Source organism: Fundulus heteroclitus, chromosome 16 (genome assembly GCF_011125445.2).
Source record: "Fundulus heteroclitus isolate FHET01 chromosome 16, MU-UCD_Fhet_4.1, whole genome shotgun sequence".
NCBI classification, from domain to species: Eukaryota; Metazoa; Chordata; class Actinopteri; order Cyprinodontiformes; family Fundulidae; genus Fundulus; species Fundulus heteroclitus.
The window spans coordinates 16,722,407-16,741,106 of NC_046376.1; the positions used below are offsets into that span (position 1 = coordinate 16,722,407).

Below are 18,700 nucleotides of genomic sequence, written 5' to 3' on the forward strand. Positions count from 1 at the left end.
TTGTGTCCTTCACTAAAATGTGCAAGATCTCCTTGAATGAACTCAAATTTAAGGATGTACCAAACTCTTTTTTAGGGCTAGTAGTTTGTGTTTTTAAATCATTTAAACCTATCAAAATATGTATAACAATCAATAAATATCATCAAAATATTTTTGGACACTTAAAAAAACTCATAAAGTTAATTAATGTTTAAAATGCAAAAGCAAGTGGTTGTAGATAGCTTTACTCTGGGTGCCTTTAATATGACAGTGATCACTGTTCCAAGCTTGTAAAACAAATCTCTGAAGTTACAAGGCTAGGTGAAACAAAAATAAAAAATGTAATCAGTTATGTTTAAATCAAAGCAGTTCTTCACAGATGGTGTCTTTTTGGGAGCCAGTAAAGTGGCAGTCAAAATATTGGCATACCAAGACATTCACTCAAAGGATTTTATTAATCTAATTATAGAAAATGCTTCTCAAACCAATGTGCTCATTGACCAGTTCTGGTATTTTTTTCTTTGTAAATGATTGCCCTTGTCTACCTGTTTCCTTTAACAAAGATCTAAATTCTTTACATGATCAAATGTTTTCTATCTTTTGATCATTATATACTGCAGGAATGTATTTATTGTTCTTATTTATTTACTCTACAAGGGTTGGGGGTTTTATTGTGATTTAGAATATTCTCAACCAGCAGATTTAGTGCTCTCATCTGCAAAAAAGTGAAAACAAATGAAGCCATTAACCCCTGACCAAGCAGTCCTTGCACATGGATCAGCTGTAATCAGTCATCAAAACAGGACCCACTGCCATTTTTAGAAAGTTGCTGAAAAGGGCACATTCAGGACCACCTGCACTTATGTAACTAAATTGGGTTAACGCTGTGTGTCATTAGTTTTGAATCACAAACAAAGTTTTAATTTGGACTAAAAAACATCAGTACCATCTAGTTACAGACGGTTGAGTTATCCAAATATCAATATATGTAAAATACACCAGGATATGAATGGTATGGCTATCCATTTAATCTAACAAATTTTGGCAAATATGGGTGTATTTGAAAACTATGTTAATTAGGTGTTGTGATATAGAGTTTATTTAAAAATAATAATACTATGACATTTCACCGCAGGTAATCTTGGGTTAATTAAGATAGATTTTGACTTTTAATCTAAACTTTGTAGGGAGTCAGCCAACACAAGCAAAAACAAAACAAATCGCCTATCTCTTTGAAGTATTTCTTTATACTGGATAATACTACATCATTTTAAACTCACTTAAATATTTGTAAAATAAATAACACAAAAACAAAAAAAAAACAAACAGAAGATTAGGGCTTGGTTGGTTATTTTGTTGTAGCTGTTTCCATCTATGTTTTTATGCACATTATGAATTATCGCATTAGAAAAGGTGATGGAAAGGGATAAATTCAAAATAACTTCCTCAATTTCACAAAAATATTTTCACATTTGCTTGAGGTGGTTTTTGGCTTTTTGAAAAAGAGTTAATTCCAGAAAACATCTCTTAATTTTTCCCAAATGTGTGGTAAATGCTAGTTCGCAACCTATACTTCCTGTTTATTACAACAATGCGTAATGTCTAATTCTGACATAATTATACTTTTTTCAGCCTGGTTAATTCCCTCCAAACGAGTAGATGAAAACATGCCTAATTTGCACATTTGTTTTTTTCCTATTTTGCGACATTTTAAAATTTTGCTCACAATTTACTTGACAATTGGATGGAAAAATAGCTACTGCCTATTGGCAACAAATTATTAAATAGTTAAAAAAATCTGTATTCTTATCACTAGTGCTTACTCTCTAAGGAAAGTGTGTTGGTAGGTTGAGCTGTAGAGTTGCTATATTCTCTATCTAAAAGACAAAAAAAATATTCTGCTATTTATTCTTGTTTGATGAAATTTGTTGGATTACATAATTGAAGTTTTCAGCCACAGTAACTCTGCAATCAATTAAGAGTCTGTTTACCTGTGCCACCTCATTTATTCGATAGCCAGCACCAGTTACATCAACGATATAACCTCAGTTCAGCCCGCAAATCTCTGCCAGATTATCAAAAGTCTTAAATACATCCAGCATTCTTTCCATAGCTGATCACAATCTCCTGGTTGTCACCTCATTTTTGCCACATGGATTCTTGATTCTCACCTTTCTCCTTTTCGATTCCACAATTGATCTTACTTTCAGGTTTTCAAATCTGGGCCTCATTTATTAGTCCGACCTTACAGTATAAACTTGGACCATTATGGACCTGATCCCAGCAGAATAATGGTGAGGGTATTTCCATCACTAGGTTTAAGGATAACCTGACTGTAATAACTAATTCGCTCCAGGGCGTGAATAATCCTGTTTATCCTCAAACCGAAGCCCCAGTTGGCACCCTCTGCTACTGCTGTTGTTGCTGCTGCTTGACCACTTCAGTGAAATTCCAGATAGTGCAAACAGGTTTTGACTTCTTGTGAAATTAATTGTGAGCACCAACCATCATCTTTTCCCACTCCGAAGTCATGCATGGCAATTCCAGCCTCAGCAGTACTCACTACGCTAGGTCACGTCCTCTGTACGTGTCCAAACCATCTGAGTCTATCTTCTCTGGCTTTATCTCCATAACATCTAACATAAACTCCCCCTGTGATTTAAAAGGTACACAGACTGAATTTATAAAGCTCTTTTCAAGTCATACCAACCTCTCAAAGTGCTTTACACGATAGCCACATTCACGCCCACAAATATCCACACATTCAAATGCTAATATGCAGATTAGTAGGCAACCAGGGATTAAGTGTCTTGCCCAGGGGCACATCGACATATGGCAGGGGAAAGCTGGAATTGTACCCACAACCTTCGGGTTCCAAAATGATTATACACTGAGCCACAGGCACCCTCAAATCCTATCCAGCCTTGTCACTCCCACAGAGAACCTCAAAATCTTCATCACTTCTACCTGCAGCTCTGCCTCCAGTCTCTTTCTGGAGTAGTAAACAAACAGTATTATACGGGTACGTTTGTCTTCCGAGCGCCCAGGCTGGACTTGCACCAGCTAATTACAGTTGAAACGTTTCTAAGTAAGCAATGATTTTGAGCTCTTTTATTTTTTTTTAACAAAAAGGTTGTATCGGGATTCCCGACTGCTTTGGTTTCCAACATATTTCTGCCACTTACCAATGTGGAAATACGTCATGTTTACGTAGGGTGCAAATGGGCCCTTGGGTCAGTTTGCCACACTTGGAATAACTTGAGCCACTATCCCTAAACCATACAACATCAATGGTCTCCACCACCATGACCTTTGATTCTCACTGATACTCTTTTTTCACACACATATTTCTGCCACTTACCAATGTGGAAATACGTCATGTTTACGTAGGGTGCAAATGGGCCCTTGGGTCAGTTTGCCACACTTGGAATAACTTGAGCCACTATCCCTAAACCATACAACATCAGTGGTCTCCACCACCATGACCTTTGATTCTCACTGATACTCTTTTTTCACACAACACATCTGACACATTTGCCACCCATTCTAACCTGCTTGGACACTTTTCTTCCTCTCTTTCCCATAATTAATATAAGCACTTTACTACCTCATTATCTGTTACCTGTGACTCTCCTGAACGCTAAGAAGACAAAACAAAAAACACTCCAACCCTTGTTCATTGTCTGTTTGTTTTTCAGTTTTTGCTTTCATTATGTGTAACGTGAACCAAAGTGGCCAAAGTGAAATTTCACTGCGGTGACAACAAAATACTCTTGACTCTTGATAACTCTAAGCACTTAAAATCCTCCACCTCTGTTCCATGTAACCTCACAACTCCACTTGGGCCTCTCTCATTCACACAGGTATTCTGTCTTGCTATGACTAACCTACATTCCTTTTCTTTCCAGGGCAAACCTCCACCTCTCTAGATTTTCCTCCACCTGTTCCCTGGTCTCACTGCAGATCACAATGTCATCTGCAAACACTCCTGTATAACATCATCTGTCAACCTTTTCATCACCACAGCAAACAAATGAGCGGCTGAGAGCCTATCCTTGGTGCAACCCCAATTCCATCTTGAACTCCTCTGTCACATCGACAGCACACATCAACACTGTCTTAAAGCTCTCATCAGTACCCTGCACCACTCTAACATACTTCTCTGCTACTCCAGATTTCCTCTTGCAATACCTCAGTACCCTGGTATATGCTTTCTCTAGATCTACAAAAAGACAATGTTCTGACCTTTTCTTTACTTCTCCTTTGACAAGCTCAAAGCAAATACTGTTTCTGTAGTACTTTTTCTTGGCATGAAACCGTACTAATGCTCAAAGATGCTCACAGCTGACCTCAGTCTAGCTTTTACAACTCTTTCCAACAACTTAATTGGATGACTCATCAACTTTATTTGTCTGTAGTTGTACTCTACATACGCCCTTGTTCTTTAAAATTGGTACCAGCACACGTCTTCCCCATTCCTAAGGCATATTCCCGCACTCTAAAATCTCTGCTCTTTGTTCTCTCTTATTTTCCTCATTCATCAACTCTTAAAAGTACTCCTTCCATCTTACTATCACACTTTTTGCGCATGTCAGTACATTTCCATCCTGATTGTTATTCTCTCTAACCTACTTAACATCCTTCCCATCTCTGTCTCTCTGCCTTGCCGAAATCTTTCTATCCCCCCTTACTGTCTGCTATCATACAAGTCACTATATAAACTTTCTTTTCACCACCAAGTCTCCCTCTCAATATCAACTTTACTTTTAGAAAACATACCAAGTACTCTTCTACCTGTTTACCTCATGGCATTAGCTGCATTTGTAGTTGTCTAGTCATCTGAAATACCTGCTGCCCACCCAGAGCCTGTCTCAAGTCCACCCTAAATGCCTCAAAACATTCTTCCTTTTTCAGTTTCTATTGCTTTATCTTCTGGTCTGCCTTTGTCATCTTTCTCACATTAGCTATGTTTACATGCACAAAATTTCACGATCGGATTAAAATGTATTTGGAATAAATAATCGGATTGTACCTTTTATATGGTTACGCAATCAATTAATCCGATAATAATGTGTACGTATATACACCTGGCTTTATTCACAATAGAACCACTCTGACATGCACAGTCAAATACCCATAAAACACAGAAGAATAAATGTTTCAATCTTTGCTAAACAACAAAAAATAGTAAACAAACAGTATTATACGGGTACGTTTGTCTTCCGAGCGCCCAGGCTGGACTTGCACCAGCTAATTACAGTTGAAACGTTTCTAAGTAAGCAATGATTTTGAGCTCTTTTATTTATTTTTTAACAAAAAGGTTGTATCGGGATCCCCGACTGCTTTGGTTTCCAACATATTTCTGCCACTTACCAATGTGGAAATACGTCATGTTTACGTAGGGTGCAAATGGGCCCTTGGGTCAGTTTGCCACACTTGGAATAACTTGAGCCTGAAAAGTGTTTATGTGCATGTTAATCGGATTATCAATCAGCATAAACCACCCTCTCATTTGTATTATAACTTCATTCCAATTGAGCTTAAACCAATCATAATATTCCAATTGGTGTGTTTATATGATGCATTTTTATTCGGATCAGCCACTTATTCCGATTACTTTTATCCGTGTAAACGTAGCCCATAACAGTCATTATACACCACCATTCTGTGCTGTCTGACAACAATCACCAATCACCACCTTGCAGTCTCTGAGTTGGGTTGACCAACACTCCCACAGTCTTTCAAGCTATTGTGAACGACATTCTCAGAGATATGGTGGGGAAATTTGTTTTTGTTTATCTTTTTTTTCTGAAGACCTCAAGACCCTCAACAAAGATGTCAGGATCATAATTTTTAAACTGCTCCAAAACAATCTCCTTATCAAAGTAGAGAAATGTGTATTTCACCGCTCCACCAGGTCCAGAGGTTTCTGTGGGAGCTAATTAGCCCAAAACTTTGGACAGAGAGCAGCTAAAGTGCTTTTTTGACTTTGTTAACTTTTATAAGGAACTACAGTTGAGTAACTGCCAATCTTCATGCTGTCACATCCTGCAAATCTAAATTGTCATGGAATGACGAAGCCAAGAATGAATTCAGGGAACTCAAGAAACTGAGTCTTACCATCAGCTCCACTTCCCTGTTCTCCAGATCCCAGCCATCAATATATTGTTGAAATGGACAACCTAGATGTTGGACTCTGAGCTGTTCTCGGTCAGAGGATTGTCGATAACACAGTTCACATTGTGCTTTTTTATTTAAAAAACTTGTCATCCCCAGAGAGTAAGAATGATAATGGAGATGGGGAACAGCTGGTTAAACTCTCCTTGGAGGAACAGAGACATTGGCTGGAAGAAGCAGAAACCCCATTTCTTGTTTGGATGGATCACAAGAACCTCGACTATACTGTATTTAGTCTGCCAGGGGATTATATTCATCCCATGCTAGGTCACATTGCTCTTCAGTAATTTTAATTGTACCTTATTTTACAGACCTGGGACAAGGAACATCAAGCCGGTTGCCCTCTCCAGAATCAAGAAACCATCCATCACCAATCAGAGTGGTGGCCAGGAGAAGTTCATCATTTCAAAGTCTATGAGGCTGGCAGCCACTCCACTGGTCCTGGAGGATAAGATCAATGAGTCCTGTGGTCAGCATCTGATTCACACCTGATACCCACCCAATTGTTTGTTTGTGCCAGACCACCTTAGAACTGAGGTACTCACCATTTTTCATGGTTCTGTTTTGTCACGCAGGTTTCAGTGGTTTGTGATACCAAAGAATACTTCTCCGTCTGCCATTTCTGCAGTGACACCAAGTCATCCAGGAGACCATCCGTCAGACTACTATGATCCCTACCCATAATCCATCGGTAATGGTCCTACATAAATATGGACATCATTGGTCTACCTCCTTCTGTTACAATCTTGTCATCTTGACCATGGTTGTCTGGTTTTCAAAGGTGGTTCTGCAGGTCCCTCAAAAAACTTCCAAAAGGAACTCTCTGGGAACATGGGTCGTGATGTTTTTTGTCTCCACGGATTACCCATGGAAATTGTCTCGTGACTCATCACGTGCTATGTTGGGAATCCAGGTGAGTCTGTCCTCTATCTTACATCCTCAATCTGACACTGAAATTGAAAGGATGATGTACAAACCAAACTTTGTATCCTTTGTGATGTTGCCACCAAGAGGTCACAGAATCTACTTTGGGCTGAATACACCACCAACTCCCTTCCAATTAGTTCCACCGGTCTGTCTCTGTTTTACACGGTTTATGGGTTCCAGCCACTGGTGTTCACTAACCAGGAGAGGGAGTCTGGAGGACCATCTACCTATCCATCAGCCATGTGTTGGCAATGCATTGCATGAAAAGCCTTCTCAACACCTCATTCATCTATTCAACATGAGCACGGTGTTGATTACCATACCATACCATCTTTATTTATAAAGCACTGGTTAACCAGTGTTTTCTTTTTTCTCCCGGATGGTCTGGAGGGTGGGTGGATTGGGGGGTCGTGGTGTTGGTCCCGGTTTGTGGTTGACGCTCGGGCACAGACGCAAATCTCTGGCCCCTCTGGCTATGGTGGTGTGGCTCGGGGAGGTAGCACCTCAGGGTTTGTGGGGGGAGAACTCTGGTTGGTTAGTCTGTTTGGTTCATGTTGGCCCCATCTCTGGGTGGGTTGGCCCATGGGTTGTCTGGTCTGGGTGGAGCCCACCCTGTCCAGCTCCCCTCCGCTGGCTGGCACCTTGGGTCGCTGGTACGCTGGTGGTCCTCAGTGTTTGGGGCTGGGAGCTCAGGCAGGCGTCCTCTCGCTCCTGATGGCTGCTTTGTGGGGCCTGGCCTCCCGTAGCTCGGTCATGGCTCCCGCCGGGGGGTAAGGCACCCCTGAGCCTCGGGTTCCTGGGGCCCATGTCTGGACGCGCTGCGGCTCCCGGGGTGGCTTTGGCATTGTGGGTGTTGGTGCATTTCCGGTGGCCCGTCTCTCCTCCTTTCTCAGGTTTGGGGGGGGGGGGCAGCTTTCCCTGTGTTGGCCCCTCTTGGGCACCTTTGCTCTGGAGGTCCCTTCAGGCATCTGGGGGGCAGGTCTTAGGCTCCTCACAACCAACTGGGCATTTTTGTTATGGATAAACCTTACATACACAATCACACTCTCACAAACAAAAACAGGTGCTTGGATCCAGGTACTTACAGATTCACTTCTATAGAGAAAACCTCTCTTATTATCTGTCATTTATACATTTCGTATTAATTAATACTGCATATTATTCAGTGATGGTATCAAGGCTGGTTGGTTGTTTGTACCCGTAATACTTTATTGGCTATTTTTGCTGTTCTTTTTATATCACTCTTTGCGGGTGAAGAAGCAGACTCACAAGATGTTATATTGTTGTCTCCCTTTTCTCTCCTCTTTCTCTTTCACCTTTTTTCCCTTTTGGCATTTTATCTCATCTGTTTCTCTCCTTTTTTCTCTTCTACCTTCCTGTTTCAGTGTCCATTTAACATGGAATAGTCCCGGCATAAATTCTAATAAAGCTTCTTGCATTTATAAATCAAGTGGAGCACTATGGCGAAAGCAGTAAGGCTCCGCTTGTGAAAGTAAAATCTGTTGGGTTTTTGGCATTAAGACAAGAATTGTTTTTGCCACATGGTCAGACAGGTCACAAAAAAGCTGCAAGCGGCGATATGCAGCCCTCACTCCTCAGCGCCACTCCAACCTGTGTTGCGACTGCGGGAGTACAAAGTTACCACCTATGCACCTCCCCATGACTCCGCTGCCATCAAACAGGTCGTACCACAAGCAAGCCTTCACTTTGCCTTCCACCAGGCTCAGATGTGCTCCCATGTGAAGTGTTCAAAATTTGGCCAAAATCCGATGTTACTGTTGGAAGCTTCAGTGGTTGTCACTTCCTGTTTGATGGCAAAGGATTAATAAATACTTCATGTTGCGATTTAAAAATGTCGCCTTAAATTATTATCAGATTTTAGTTAATGTTTGAAACACATAAAACAATATCAATGAGGGCCAATTATAAATGAAGCCATTCTCTTAGCCCTCAGGAGGCGTGGTAAAAGTGATATCATCGGCAGACCAGATTAACCTCTGAAATATTCATTGAGTTTAGGAGGTGCTTCAAGCTCTAAAATAAACCAATTGAGCTGTTGGTAGGTTGACAAAGCTCATTCATATCCAGTTCAAAGCAAATCGGATGATGCATGTGTGATTTAGGGCCAAACATGCAAACAGCGTCCTATGGAAATACGCCGCTCAACCACGCCCACACTGTCCAGCCAACTGTTACTGTTTTTAACAGGATTCAGCATCAACATACTGTTAGATCATACATTGCTTGAAAGTTCTGAGTAAGCATTTAAACAAGGATATCCAGCAGTGGAACTGGCAACTTCCTGTGGGCGGGGCTAAAGCAATGTAATCAAATGAGCACATGACTCTAGTGAGATCTCCAAGAGACTTTTTTGTAGGTCCTGAGAAGTTACATATGTGTATTGAATTTCATAATTCTCGGACAAAGCATGGCTTGAGGCTGATTGTTTTAGTGCTGCTAGGGGGTGCTGTGGAAGAGATAGGCCATGCCCACCAAATGTTGGGGTGGATTCCTGTTTGGGATTGGACTCGGATTGATCACATTGAAGTGAGGCCAACATGTTATCTGCCCTCTGACACACTTTTTAAGTTGATTAGGTCCATAGGGACCGAAAGGGACCCTTCCAACCGAGAAAAGGGACTTCTTTTTTCCACAGGGCGTGGCTTTGATGATGTAAGCATTTGACCACACAGAATAGTTGGTCCCCCGACAGGGATCAATAATTCAAAGTTTGGTTCAATTTGCCCTTATAATGTGAAAGTTATAACATTTTGAATTTTCCAGCAAGAATGTCAGCTTCGAGGCCTAGCCCCTCCCATTTAACATGCGCAAACTGAAGATTTAGATAACTTTTATTCCCCCATGCCTGGACTGCATACTGACCAAATTTGAAATTGATAGCTCAAAACCCACAGGACAAGTTTGTTATAGTTCAACATGTATGAAAATGAAAAATTGCCAAAAGTGACACTTTGACCCAAAATGGCAAACTTCCAGTTAGGAACAGTTCCAACAGACTTTTTTTTTCTCGGGGGATCTACCTATATACCAAATTTCAAATCTCTTGGGTTTAGTAGTTTCCCTATCTCACGTTAGGAGGCGCCGCGGAGCCATTTGACCACGGCCGTTTTGAATTCTATTAAAATACTATTCTATTAAAATTAAAATACTACTAAACAATTTTAACATGGGGGACAATTTTGGGTAAGGTTAGGTGAGTTTTTGACTGTGTTTAGGACTGCAAAAAGGAACGTCATTTTGGAAGTGTAAAATAATAAACAGTAGGATTACAATAGGTCAGGCCTTCCCAGCGCTTAGCTGCTCAGGCCTAATAAGATAAAACCGATAAAGTAGTTAAAATTGTTAAAATGGTACAAACAGATGCTTCTAACTCCAAGTCATCCAATATTTTCTCAACAGCTTCCAATGAGACCATGTCCCAAAGTTACAAGTCTTCTTGCAGAATTGGAATTAAAAAAGTAGTCAAAAGCTTTGAACAAACAGTGTAAGGCCACGGGCTCTTTAGATGTATGACTTTTGACAGGTAAGATGGAAGTAAACCAAGAACAGCCTAGTAGTAGAATTTGCCAGCAGAATTTGCCTTGATAGTGATAAGTAGGACCATACAACACTTTGCTATAAAGAACAATGACGGGTGAGTGATGTAAAAGTAATGAACCTGAAAGCTCAGTGATGCAGTTTTAGGAGCATGTAAACACTGAGGCACTGAGGCATTTCGTATGGAAATGCTTTGGTCTGCCTTGCAGTCACTGTGAACTGTAAAATATATGGTGATATACAGCACATCACCATAGTGCAGGATAATCATTTGAAAAGCCTCTTAAACGGTACTAAAGCAATAAAAGCAAATTTACACAGCCATGAAGGAGTGTCAAATCTTACTCAGTTATGTGACAAAGAATTAAAAATTAATATACACAAACTCAAATTCAGATTAAAAATGGATTGATAATATCTGAACTAGTCAAAAGTTTAATTGATCTTAAAGGTTTGTTCAAAAGGTCCTTGGGGCTAAATGTTGCACTGACAGCACCCGTAAAAATATAATATTATTGTTATACAGTATGCAATATAAACCTAATCAACCTTAATTTAAGTATATGTTTTCTGTATTCTTGTTGTTTGTTGTACTCATCAGTTTAATACGTTTTCATACATTTTGTTCTACAAGTGGATAATTAGTTAGTTTGAGACGACATATTTCTTACAGATTTTGAAAATAGAGGAATGGCAGATATTTGTCTGTAGCTCCCCAAAACATTAGGATCAAGATAGGTGTTTTAAACAGATATGTTATTTAAACACCTGTCATTGTCAACATCTACATGAATAATGATTTCTAATTGAAACTTATTCAAGCAAGACATGAAGGTAAAACACCTAAAAAATATTATCTTACAATCAAATAAACCACTCTTTAGAAGCCAGGAAGACAGTAAAATGGATTGTGAGTAAGACAGAGGAAAAGATATAAAATTTTAATTTAGTTTGATTTAGTTATGGGTGCCACGCATTCTTTTTTTCTTGAGCTTCTCCAGTTATCGAAAATTTTGTTTTAATGTGTGAATAAATTATTGGTAGGATAATCATTATAATCATGAAGCTGATCCCAGTGTGAGGAAATTACTCAGTTTTCTTATTCATTTACGACATTAAAAATTTAAAAAAGATACATATTTAGAGGTTTATGTTTACTTACAGCAGCTAAAAGCAGTTTCAGTTATGTTCAGAAGATACCATATTATCGTCATGGTGTGAATGTCAAATTAATTTTGGCATTTAGTAATATATTTAATTCGTTCTTTTTGCATGGTTGAATAATTCTAAAACACACAACTTCAGTGGTTTTTAAGAAATTAGGTACACAGATTTGTATTTGTTGTGCATTTTTCTCTAATACGCAAAAGATCAGAATTCTACATACTGGCTCAAATATACAAACATCTTTGATTACATGTCCCTTAGTAGATTCCACCTTACCCACATGCTTGACAGTTGATTTGTGGGCACTGAAATTGAGTTTTTAAGCATTGTCTACAAATTTTCAATATGGTACAGTGTACAGTGTATAGGCATAGGTAGCCTCATACTATTAGTTGTTTTACTGCCTTTGGCACTGGTGAACTGCACACAGTGGATAGAGAAATGAACAGAGGCAAGTATGAAGTTGTTCACAACTGGTTATTTCAACACTGCAAGGATCCCAGACCCATACATTGAAATGGGTTTAAGGATGGGAAGCAAGCTAATATTAAGCCTCTGGAATGGCCTTGACCTTAAACATCTTAAAACGTATGGACCGTGCTTCAGACTGATCAGCTTAAATTAGATCTACAGTTTCTGATGAGGAGAGTGTTCAAATAGCCAGCAAGAATTATGAAAGTACCTTGTCAACAGCAATAAAAATTGTGTTTTCTTTGCAACTTGCTTAGTGACATTTTACCAAATGGTAGTGGGGGTGGATGTATAAGTGATCCTTCATTGATCACAGAAACTATAGTTAACCATAGTTAATTTGAGCTTGTACATTCAATTGATTTATAAAAATCACTGAAGTTGTATGCTGTAAAATCACTCAACCCGAGAATGTTTCCAAATGTAGAGTGAAGGAGCAAAAGTTCCTAGAACTGTTAATCTTCTGTTCAGTCCAAAGAGCTGGAAAATATCAAAGAAACGTTCCTGTTTAAATGTGCACTATAAATATATCCTCCTCTCTATGCCAAACACGAATGACTGCTCCCTGCCCAGGGTGAATTTATTTTTGACCATGCTAATACCATCATCATAACTGCAAGATAGCAAATTATGAGCCAGGTCCATGCAGAACGTCAAACATGAAAGTTATTCCTGGCTTCAATCCAAGATTATTTTTTTATCCCAAAAATTCACAAAATTTTACTCGCTAAAAGAAGTACTCACCATATATGTCCATACATTTTATCCCCTAAAGTAAGGTCATTAATGGTATTTATGAGAGACATTTTTTCTGGTGTTAAATGACCTTAGCTGGCTTTCACTCAAACTCCATTCCCATGAGATTTACAACACATATCCAGTTCAAACGGAAAGCCCATTAACTGGAGTTCTATTTTGGATGTCTGACGTATTTCAGCCCTTCTATGAATTCAACTCTAATTAATTGCTTTGATATTAAAATAAAAAGTCCACATATGTGTCCTATAAACCAAGCAAAACTGAAATGCTGTCAACACATCCTCTTTCAACAATCAAGTGCATGTTTGCTATGTACCAGTAGGTAAACTATAAATATTACCAGTACTTTGCTTTTATAAAGAATGTAAGAAAAAAATTATCTAGAAAGCTAAACTGTTATTTTACTGATAAATTAACCAATAAAGTAGCTTTTCAATCTTTATTTAAACAGATTTATTTAAAAAGTGTTACTGCATAAAACATTGATTATTTTAGAATCCACATTTTAATACTGCTATAATAGTATTAAATTTAACCTAATCTAAACAAGCCTTTTGCAGGGGAGTCCCAAATAGAATATGAAACAATTGTTTGGGTCTGACAGCATCAACATCAAGCAATGAGGTGTCAAGCATTCCTGACCAAACTGAGTGGGGGACATATGCTGGGGAGGCTGGGCTGTTGTATATAAAAGCAGCAGCCCAGACATTTGCTCTAACTGGCAGGCATCTGAGACAGGTGAGTGCAGTAAAGTCTTCCAACATATTTTTTCGTGTTAGAGTTGTACAGCATATAAATAAATTAATATAAAACATTCTTTGATGATTACTTTTAAGTCAAAGTGTAGAGACAACTATATATCAAAACAACTAGAATTTATTACATAGTTATAAAATCCTTCTGAAAACTGTTCCAAACTCTATATATTTTTTTTCTTTTCGTTTTAGCATCTTGGGATTCACAGGATACTGAAGTATTTCTGTTTGCATCAGCTAAGGTAATTGTACAGGAGTCAGTTATGAATTTAATGAGTGTGGTTTTGCTTTACTGTGTGGTTAAATGAAAAACTTCTCCCATGTTCAGGCTCCACTAAAAGTGCCACCATGAGCACAGACGCTGAAATGGAGCAGTATGGCCCGGCGGCCATTTACCTCCGGAAGCCAGAGAGGGAAAGGATTGAGGCTCAAAATACTCCGTTTGATGCCAAAACAGCTTTCTTTGTGGTGGACGCTGATGAGATGTATCTCAAGGGCAAACTCATCAAGAGGGAGGGTGGCAAAGCCACGGTTGAGACAGACACAGGAAAGGTAAATCTGATTTATTCAGCACATACACATTGCTTGCAGTTTCTCCATGTATGAGTGAATTTTGTATTACAATTTGTGTTACATTATTCTGAGTCCTGTTTTTCTACAGACTGTAACAGTCAAAGAGGAAGACATCCACCCAAGGAATCCTCCAAAGTACGACAAAATTGAGGATATGGCCATGATGACTCACCTCAATGAGCCCTGTGTCTTGTATAACCTCAAAGAGCGTTATGCATCCTGGATGATCTACGTGAGTTTTCAGTTTTACTGAAAAGATTTTAAAACCGAAAATATTTCCAGTCAATTGATTAAACATTGTTTATTCTTTCTACAATAACAGACCTACTCCGGATTGTTCTGCGTGGTCGTCAATCCCTACAAGTGGCTTCCTGTGTATGATGCTGTTGTTGTTGGAGGATACAGAGGCAAGAAGAGGATTGAGGCTCCACCCCACATTTTCTCCATCTCTGACAATGCCTATCAGTTCATGCTCACAGGTGAGATCAAAGCTACAACTGTTATCCCAAAAAAATGAAGAGAAAAGAGCATACCCTTGCTGACATAAAAAAAAATGCCACAGCTACTAAAGCATTACTGTGTACATTGCAGATCGTGAGAACCAGTCTGTTTTGATTACGTGAGTATCGCAAAAATTGAATTCATCTTTCTTTACAAACTGCATAAATGTGCAGTTGATGAATTGAAATGTGTCTCTTGTACCCAAGCGGAGAATCCGGTGCTGGCAAGACTGTTAACACCAAGCGTGTCATCCAGTACTTTGCAACAATCGCTGCTCTGGGTGGCAAAAAGGATCAGCCATCTGCAAGCAAAATGCAGGTGAGTATGCATTCTAAGTGACAACCACCTATACAGGGCGACTGTGGCTTGGTGGGTTGAGTAGTCGTCTGGCAATCTGAGGGTTGTGGGTTCAATTCCAGCTTCCCCCTGCCACATGTCGATGTGCCCCTGGGCAAGGCACTTAACCCCAAGTTTCCTACCGAGCTGCGTCTCGGTGTATAAATGTGTGTGCGTTAGTGAGAGCGACTGGGTGAATGTGGCTATAGTGTACAGCGCTTTGGGTGGTCAACATGACTGGAAAAGCGCTATATAAGTTCAGTCCATTTACCATACATGAGTTTTCATGAATGTACAAAATGTTCATTTAAATAACCATAAATGTGCAGGGCTCCCTTGAAGATCAAATCGTTGCTGCCAACCCTCTGCTAGAGGCATACGGCAATGCCAAGACAGTCAGGAATGACAACTCTTCCCGTTTTGTAAGTTAAGACCTTGATAAAATGTTCCTTGATACTGAACGCATGATTACTCATAAAAAGTAACATATACTTGTAACCTGGCTTAGGGTAAATTCATCAGGATCCACTTTGGTACTAGTGGAAAGCTGGCTTCAGCTGATATTGAGACATGTAAGCCAAAAATATAATGTTTTCAGCAATAATGTCTTACTTTTTCATACATTAGAATCTAAAAACATAATTATATTTAACGTTTTTATATGTATTCATGTAATTCTTAGATCTGCTGGAGAAGTCCCGTGTCACCTTCCAGCTGTCTGCTGAGAGGAGCTACCATATCTTCTATCAGCTGATGACAGGCCACAAGCCTGAGCTCATTGGTAAATTACCAAATACTTTCACTCTGAAATTAGAAACATTCTTCTTATAAAACAAAAGGATCTACAGTGTTTTGTGTTCATTGTTTCAGATGCTCTGCTGATCACCACCAACCCCTATGACTTCCCAATGATCAGCCAGGGTGAAATCACTGTCAAGAGCATTGATGACGTGGAGGAGTTCATCGCAACAGATGTAAAATATAATTTATGTGTTTTGATAATGACTTACTTAAAACCCATGTAGTGTACTTAAAGCTGTCTTCTCTACACAGACTGCTATTGATATCTTGGGCTTCACTGCTGATGAGAAGTTTAATATCTACAAGCTCACTGGTGCTGTAATGCATCATGGCAACATGAAGTTCAAGCAGAAGCAGCGTGAGGAGCAGGCTGAACCTGATGGCACTGAGGGTAATTCATGAAATATCAATATTCTCATCCAGTAGAGTAAAAGATTAGTTTTAAAAATGTTGACCATATGTTATGTTATTTTCCTGAAAGTGGCTGACAAAATCGCCTACCTCCTGGGTCTGAACTCAGCTGATATGCTGAAGGCTCTGTGCTACCCAAGAGTCAAAGTCGGAAATGAAATGGTCACCAAAGGTCAGACCGTCCCACAGGTAATTTAAACCCATCTGTGATGCTATGGTTTACCCAAATATAAAAACTTATCCTAACTGTTGTTATACAGTAATTTATTGCACAAAACTGATAATTTCTACTTCTAGGTCAACAATTCTGTCAGTGCTCTGTGCAAGTCTGTCTATGAGAAGATGTTCTTGTGGATGGTCATCCGTATCAATGAGATGCTGGACACAAAGCAGCCAAGAGCCTTCTTTATTGGAGTTTTGGATATTGCTGGCTTTGAGATCTTCGATGTGAGTGAAAAAAAATTACAGAAGTGTTACAAAACAGTCCTAATTTGCAATTTATTTGAAGAATTCTCTATAATCACAGTACAACAGCTTGGAGCAGCTCTGCATCAACTTCACCAATGAGAAACTGCAACAGTTCTTCAACCATCACATGTTTGTCCTGGAGCAAGAGGAGTACAAGAAGGAAGGCATTCAGTGGGAGTTCATTGACTTCGGTATGGACTTGGCTGCCTGCATTGAGCTTATTGAGAAGGTGAGCAGTTGTGATGGTCAAGATAAAGGAATCATTCTCATATTTTTATATGTATTTGAACCTTCATTTGAGATTCAAGTTCTAATTTAAATTGTTAATTGTTCTCAGCCATTGGGCATCTTCTCCATCCTTGAAGAGGAGTGCATGTTCCCCAAAGCCTCCGACACAACTTTCAAGAACAAGCTGATTGATCAGCATCTTGGCAAGAACAGGGCCTTTGAGAAGCCAAAGCCTGGAAAGGGCAAAGCTGAGGCTCACTTCTCCCTGGTTCACTATGCTGGTACAGTGGACTACAACATCACTGGCTGGCTGGACAAGAACAAGGACCCACTGAACGATTCAGTGGTTCAGCTGTACCAGAAGTCTGCAAACAAACTGCTGTGCTTACTTTATGCTACTCATGGAGGAGCTGAGGGTAAGAACCAGTTAAATAGGTAGATATACCAAAACTGATTACATTAATCTATCAAATGAAAAACACTTTGCAGCTACACAGCATGATAGGTGTTGTAAAACTGTTGATCAGTGCTCAAGAAAACAAATATTGGAAGATATATTTTGTTTTTCATTTAAAGTATCTAGTAGGAACATCTGAAGAAATTACACTGTATTGTAATACTATTGTATTATCATGTTACAATTTTAGCTGAGGCTGCTGCTAGTGGAAAGAAGGGTGGCAAGAAGAAGGGTGGTTCCTTCCAGACCGTGTCTGCTCTTTTCAGGGTATGTAAACTTTCATACAGAACATTGTGAGAAAAATATTACAAATAAACTGAAGACTGGTTTCATGATGCTGATCTACAGGAGAACTTGGGTAAGCTGATGACCAACTTGAGGAGCACCCATCCCCACTTTGTGCGTTGCCTGATTCCCAATGAATCAAAGACCCCAGGTAAGAACACCACTCTTACACAACAATATTTAGCGTTACTGTGTAAAAAAAAAATAATATTTTTTGACTAAATATATTTTCATCTTTTAGGTCTTATGGAGAACTTCTTGGTCATCCACCAGCTGAGGTGTAACGGTGTGCTGGAGGGTATCAGAATCTGCAGAAAGGGCTTCCCCAGCAGAATCCTCTACGGTGACTTCAAGCAGAGGTGAGATCAGTTTTAAATATGAGTTGAATATTGGTTAATTTTAGTAAAAGTCATTAAAACTGATTTAGTTTTATCTAAATTGCACTAAAATCTACCTCTTAGATACAAAGTATTGAATGCCAGCGTCATCCCTGAGGGACAGTTCATTGACAACAAGAAAGCTGCAGAGAAGCTGCTGGGCTCCATTGATGTGGACCACACCCAGTATATGTTTGGACACACTAAGGTATGTTTGACCAATATCAAAGACACCTTCAAAAGTTTCCTTAGTGTACATGTGTTCTAATAAGTAATACGTTTTGGTATCAACATAGGTGTTCTTCAAAGCTGGTCTTCTGGGTACCCTTGAGGAGATGAGAGATGAGAAACTAGCTGAGCTGGTCACCATGACTCAGGCTCTCTGCAGAGGATATGTCATGAGGAAGGAGTTCGTGAAGATGATGGAAAGGAGGTGCGATTAGTTTTAGAAATGTGAGACTGGTATGCCA

At 39.4% G+C, this 18,700-nt stretch overlaps 1 protein-coding gene and 1 long non-coding RNA gene across 3 annotated transcripts in view; both read left to right on the plus strand.

The window, feature by feature from the left end:
- Positions 1 to 6,025: 6,025 nt before the first annotated feature.
- LOC110369043 lies at positions 6,026 to 7,354 on the plus strand. The gene is made up of 3 exons (XR_002428645.2): positions 6,026 to 6,625; positions 6,732 to 6,847; positions 6,938 to 7,354. It is a non-coding gene; the product is annotated as an uncharacterized LOC110369043 (long non-coding RNA).
- A 6,373-nt stretch (positions 7,355 to 13,727) lies between these two features.
- The window catches only part of LOC105931996 (myosin heavy chain, fast skeletal muscle), a 32,454-nt gene continuing 27,481 nt past the window's right edge, over positions 13,728 to 18,700 (plus strand). For both annotated transcript variants that reach the window (XM_036147901.1, XM_036147900.1), the window contains exons 1-21: positions 13,728 to 13,776; positions 13,986 to 14,035; positions 14,122 to 14,345; positions 14,455 to 14,598; positions 14,689 to 14,845; positions 14,958 to 14,985; positions 15,074 to 15,185; positions 15,533 to 15,625; positions 15,712 to 15,775; positions 15,886 to 15,984; positions 16,074 to 16,177; positions 16,257 to 16,395; positions 16,486 to 16,604; positions 16,713 to 16,862; positions 16,942 to 17,112; positions 17,221 to 17,527; positions 17,759 to 17,835; positions 17,917 to 18,004; positions 18,095 to 18,212; positions 18,315 to 18,438; positions 18,527 to 18,663. In XM_036147901.1, the coding sequence (XP_036003794.1) occupies positions 14,142 to 14,345; positions 14,455 to 14,598; positions 14,689 to 14,845; positions 14,958 to 14,985; positions 15,074 to 15,185; positions 15,533 to 15,625; positions 15,712 to 15,775; positions 15,886 to 15,984; positions 16,074 to 16,177; positions 16,257 to 16,395; positions 16,486 to 16,604; positions 16,713 to 16,862; positions 16,942 to 17,112; positions 17,221 to 17,527; positions 17,759 to 17,835; positions 17,917 to 18,004; positions 18,095 to 18,212; positions 18,315 to 18,438; positions 18,527 to 18,663 (2,435 nt within the window). In that variant the 5' untranslated portion in view covers positions 13,728 to 13,776; positions 13,986 to 14,035; positions 14,122 to 14,141. The remainder of the gene's footprint in view (positions 13,777 to 13,985; positions 14,036 to 14,121; positions 14,346 to 14,454; positions 14,599 to 14,688; positions 14,846 to 14,957; positions 14,986 to 15,073; positions 15,186 to 15,532; positions 15,626 to 15,711; positions 15,776 to 15,885; positions 15,985 to 16,073; positions 16,178 to 16,256; positions 16,396 to 16,485; positions 16,605 to 16,712; positions 16,863 to 16,941; positions 17,113 to 17,220; positions 17,528 to 17,758; positions 17,836 to 17,916; positions 18,005 to 18,094; positions 18,213 to 18,314; positions 18,439 to 18,526; positions 18,664 to 18,700) is intronic.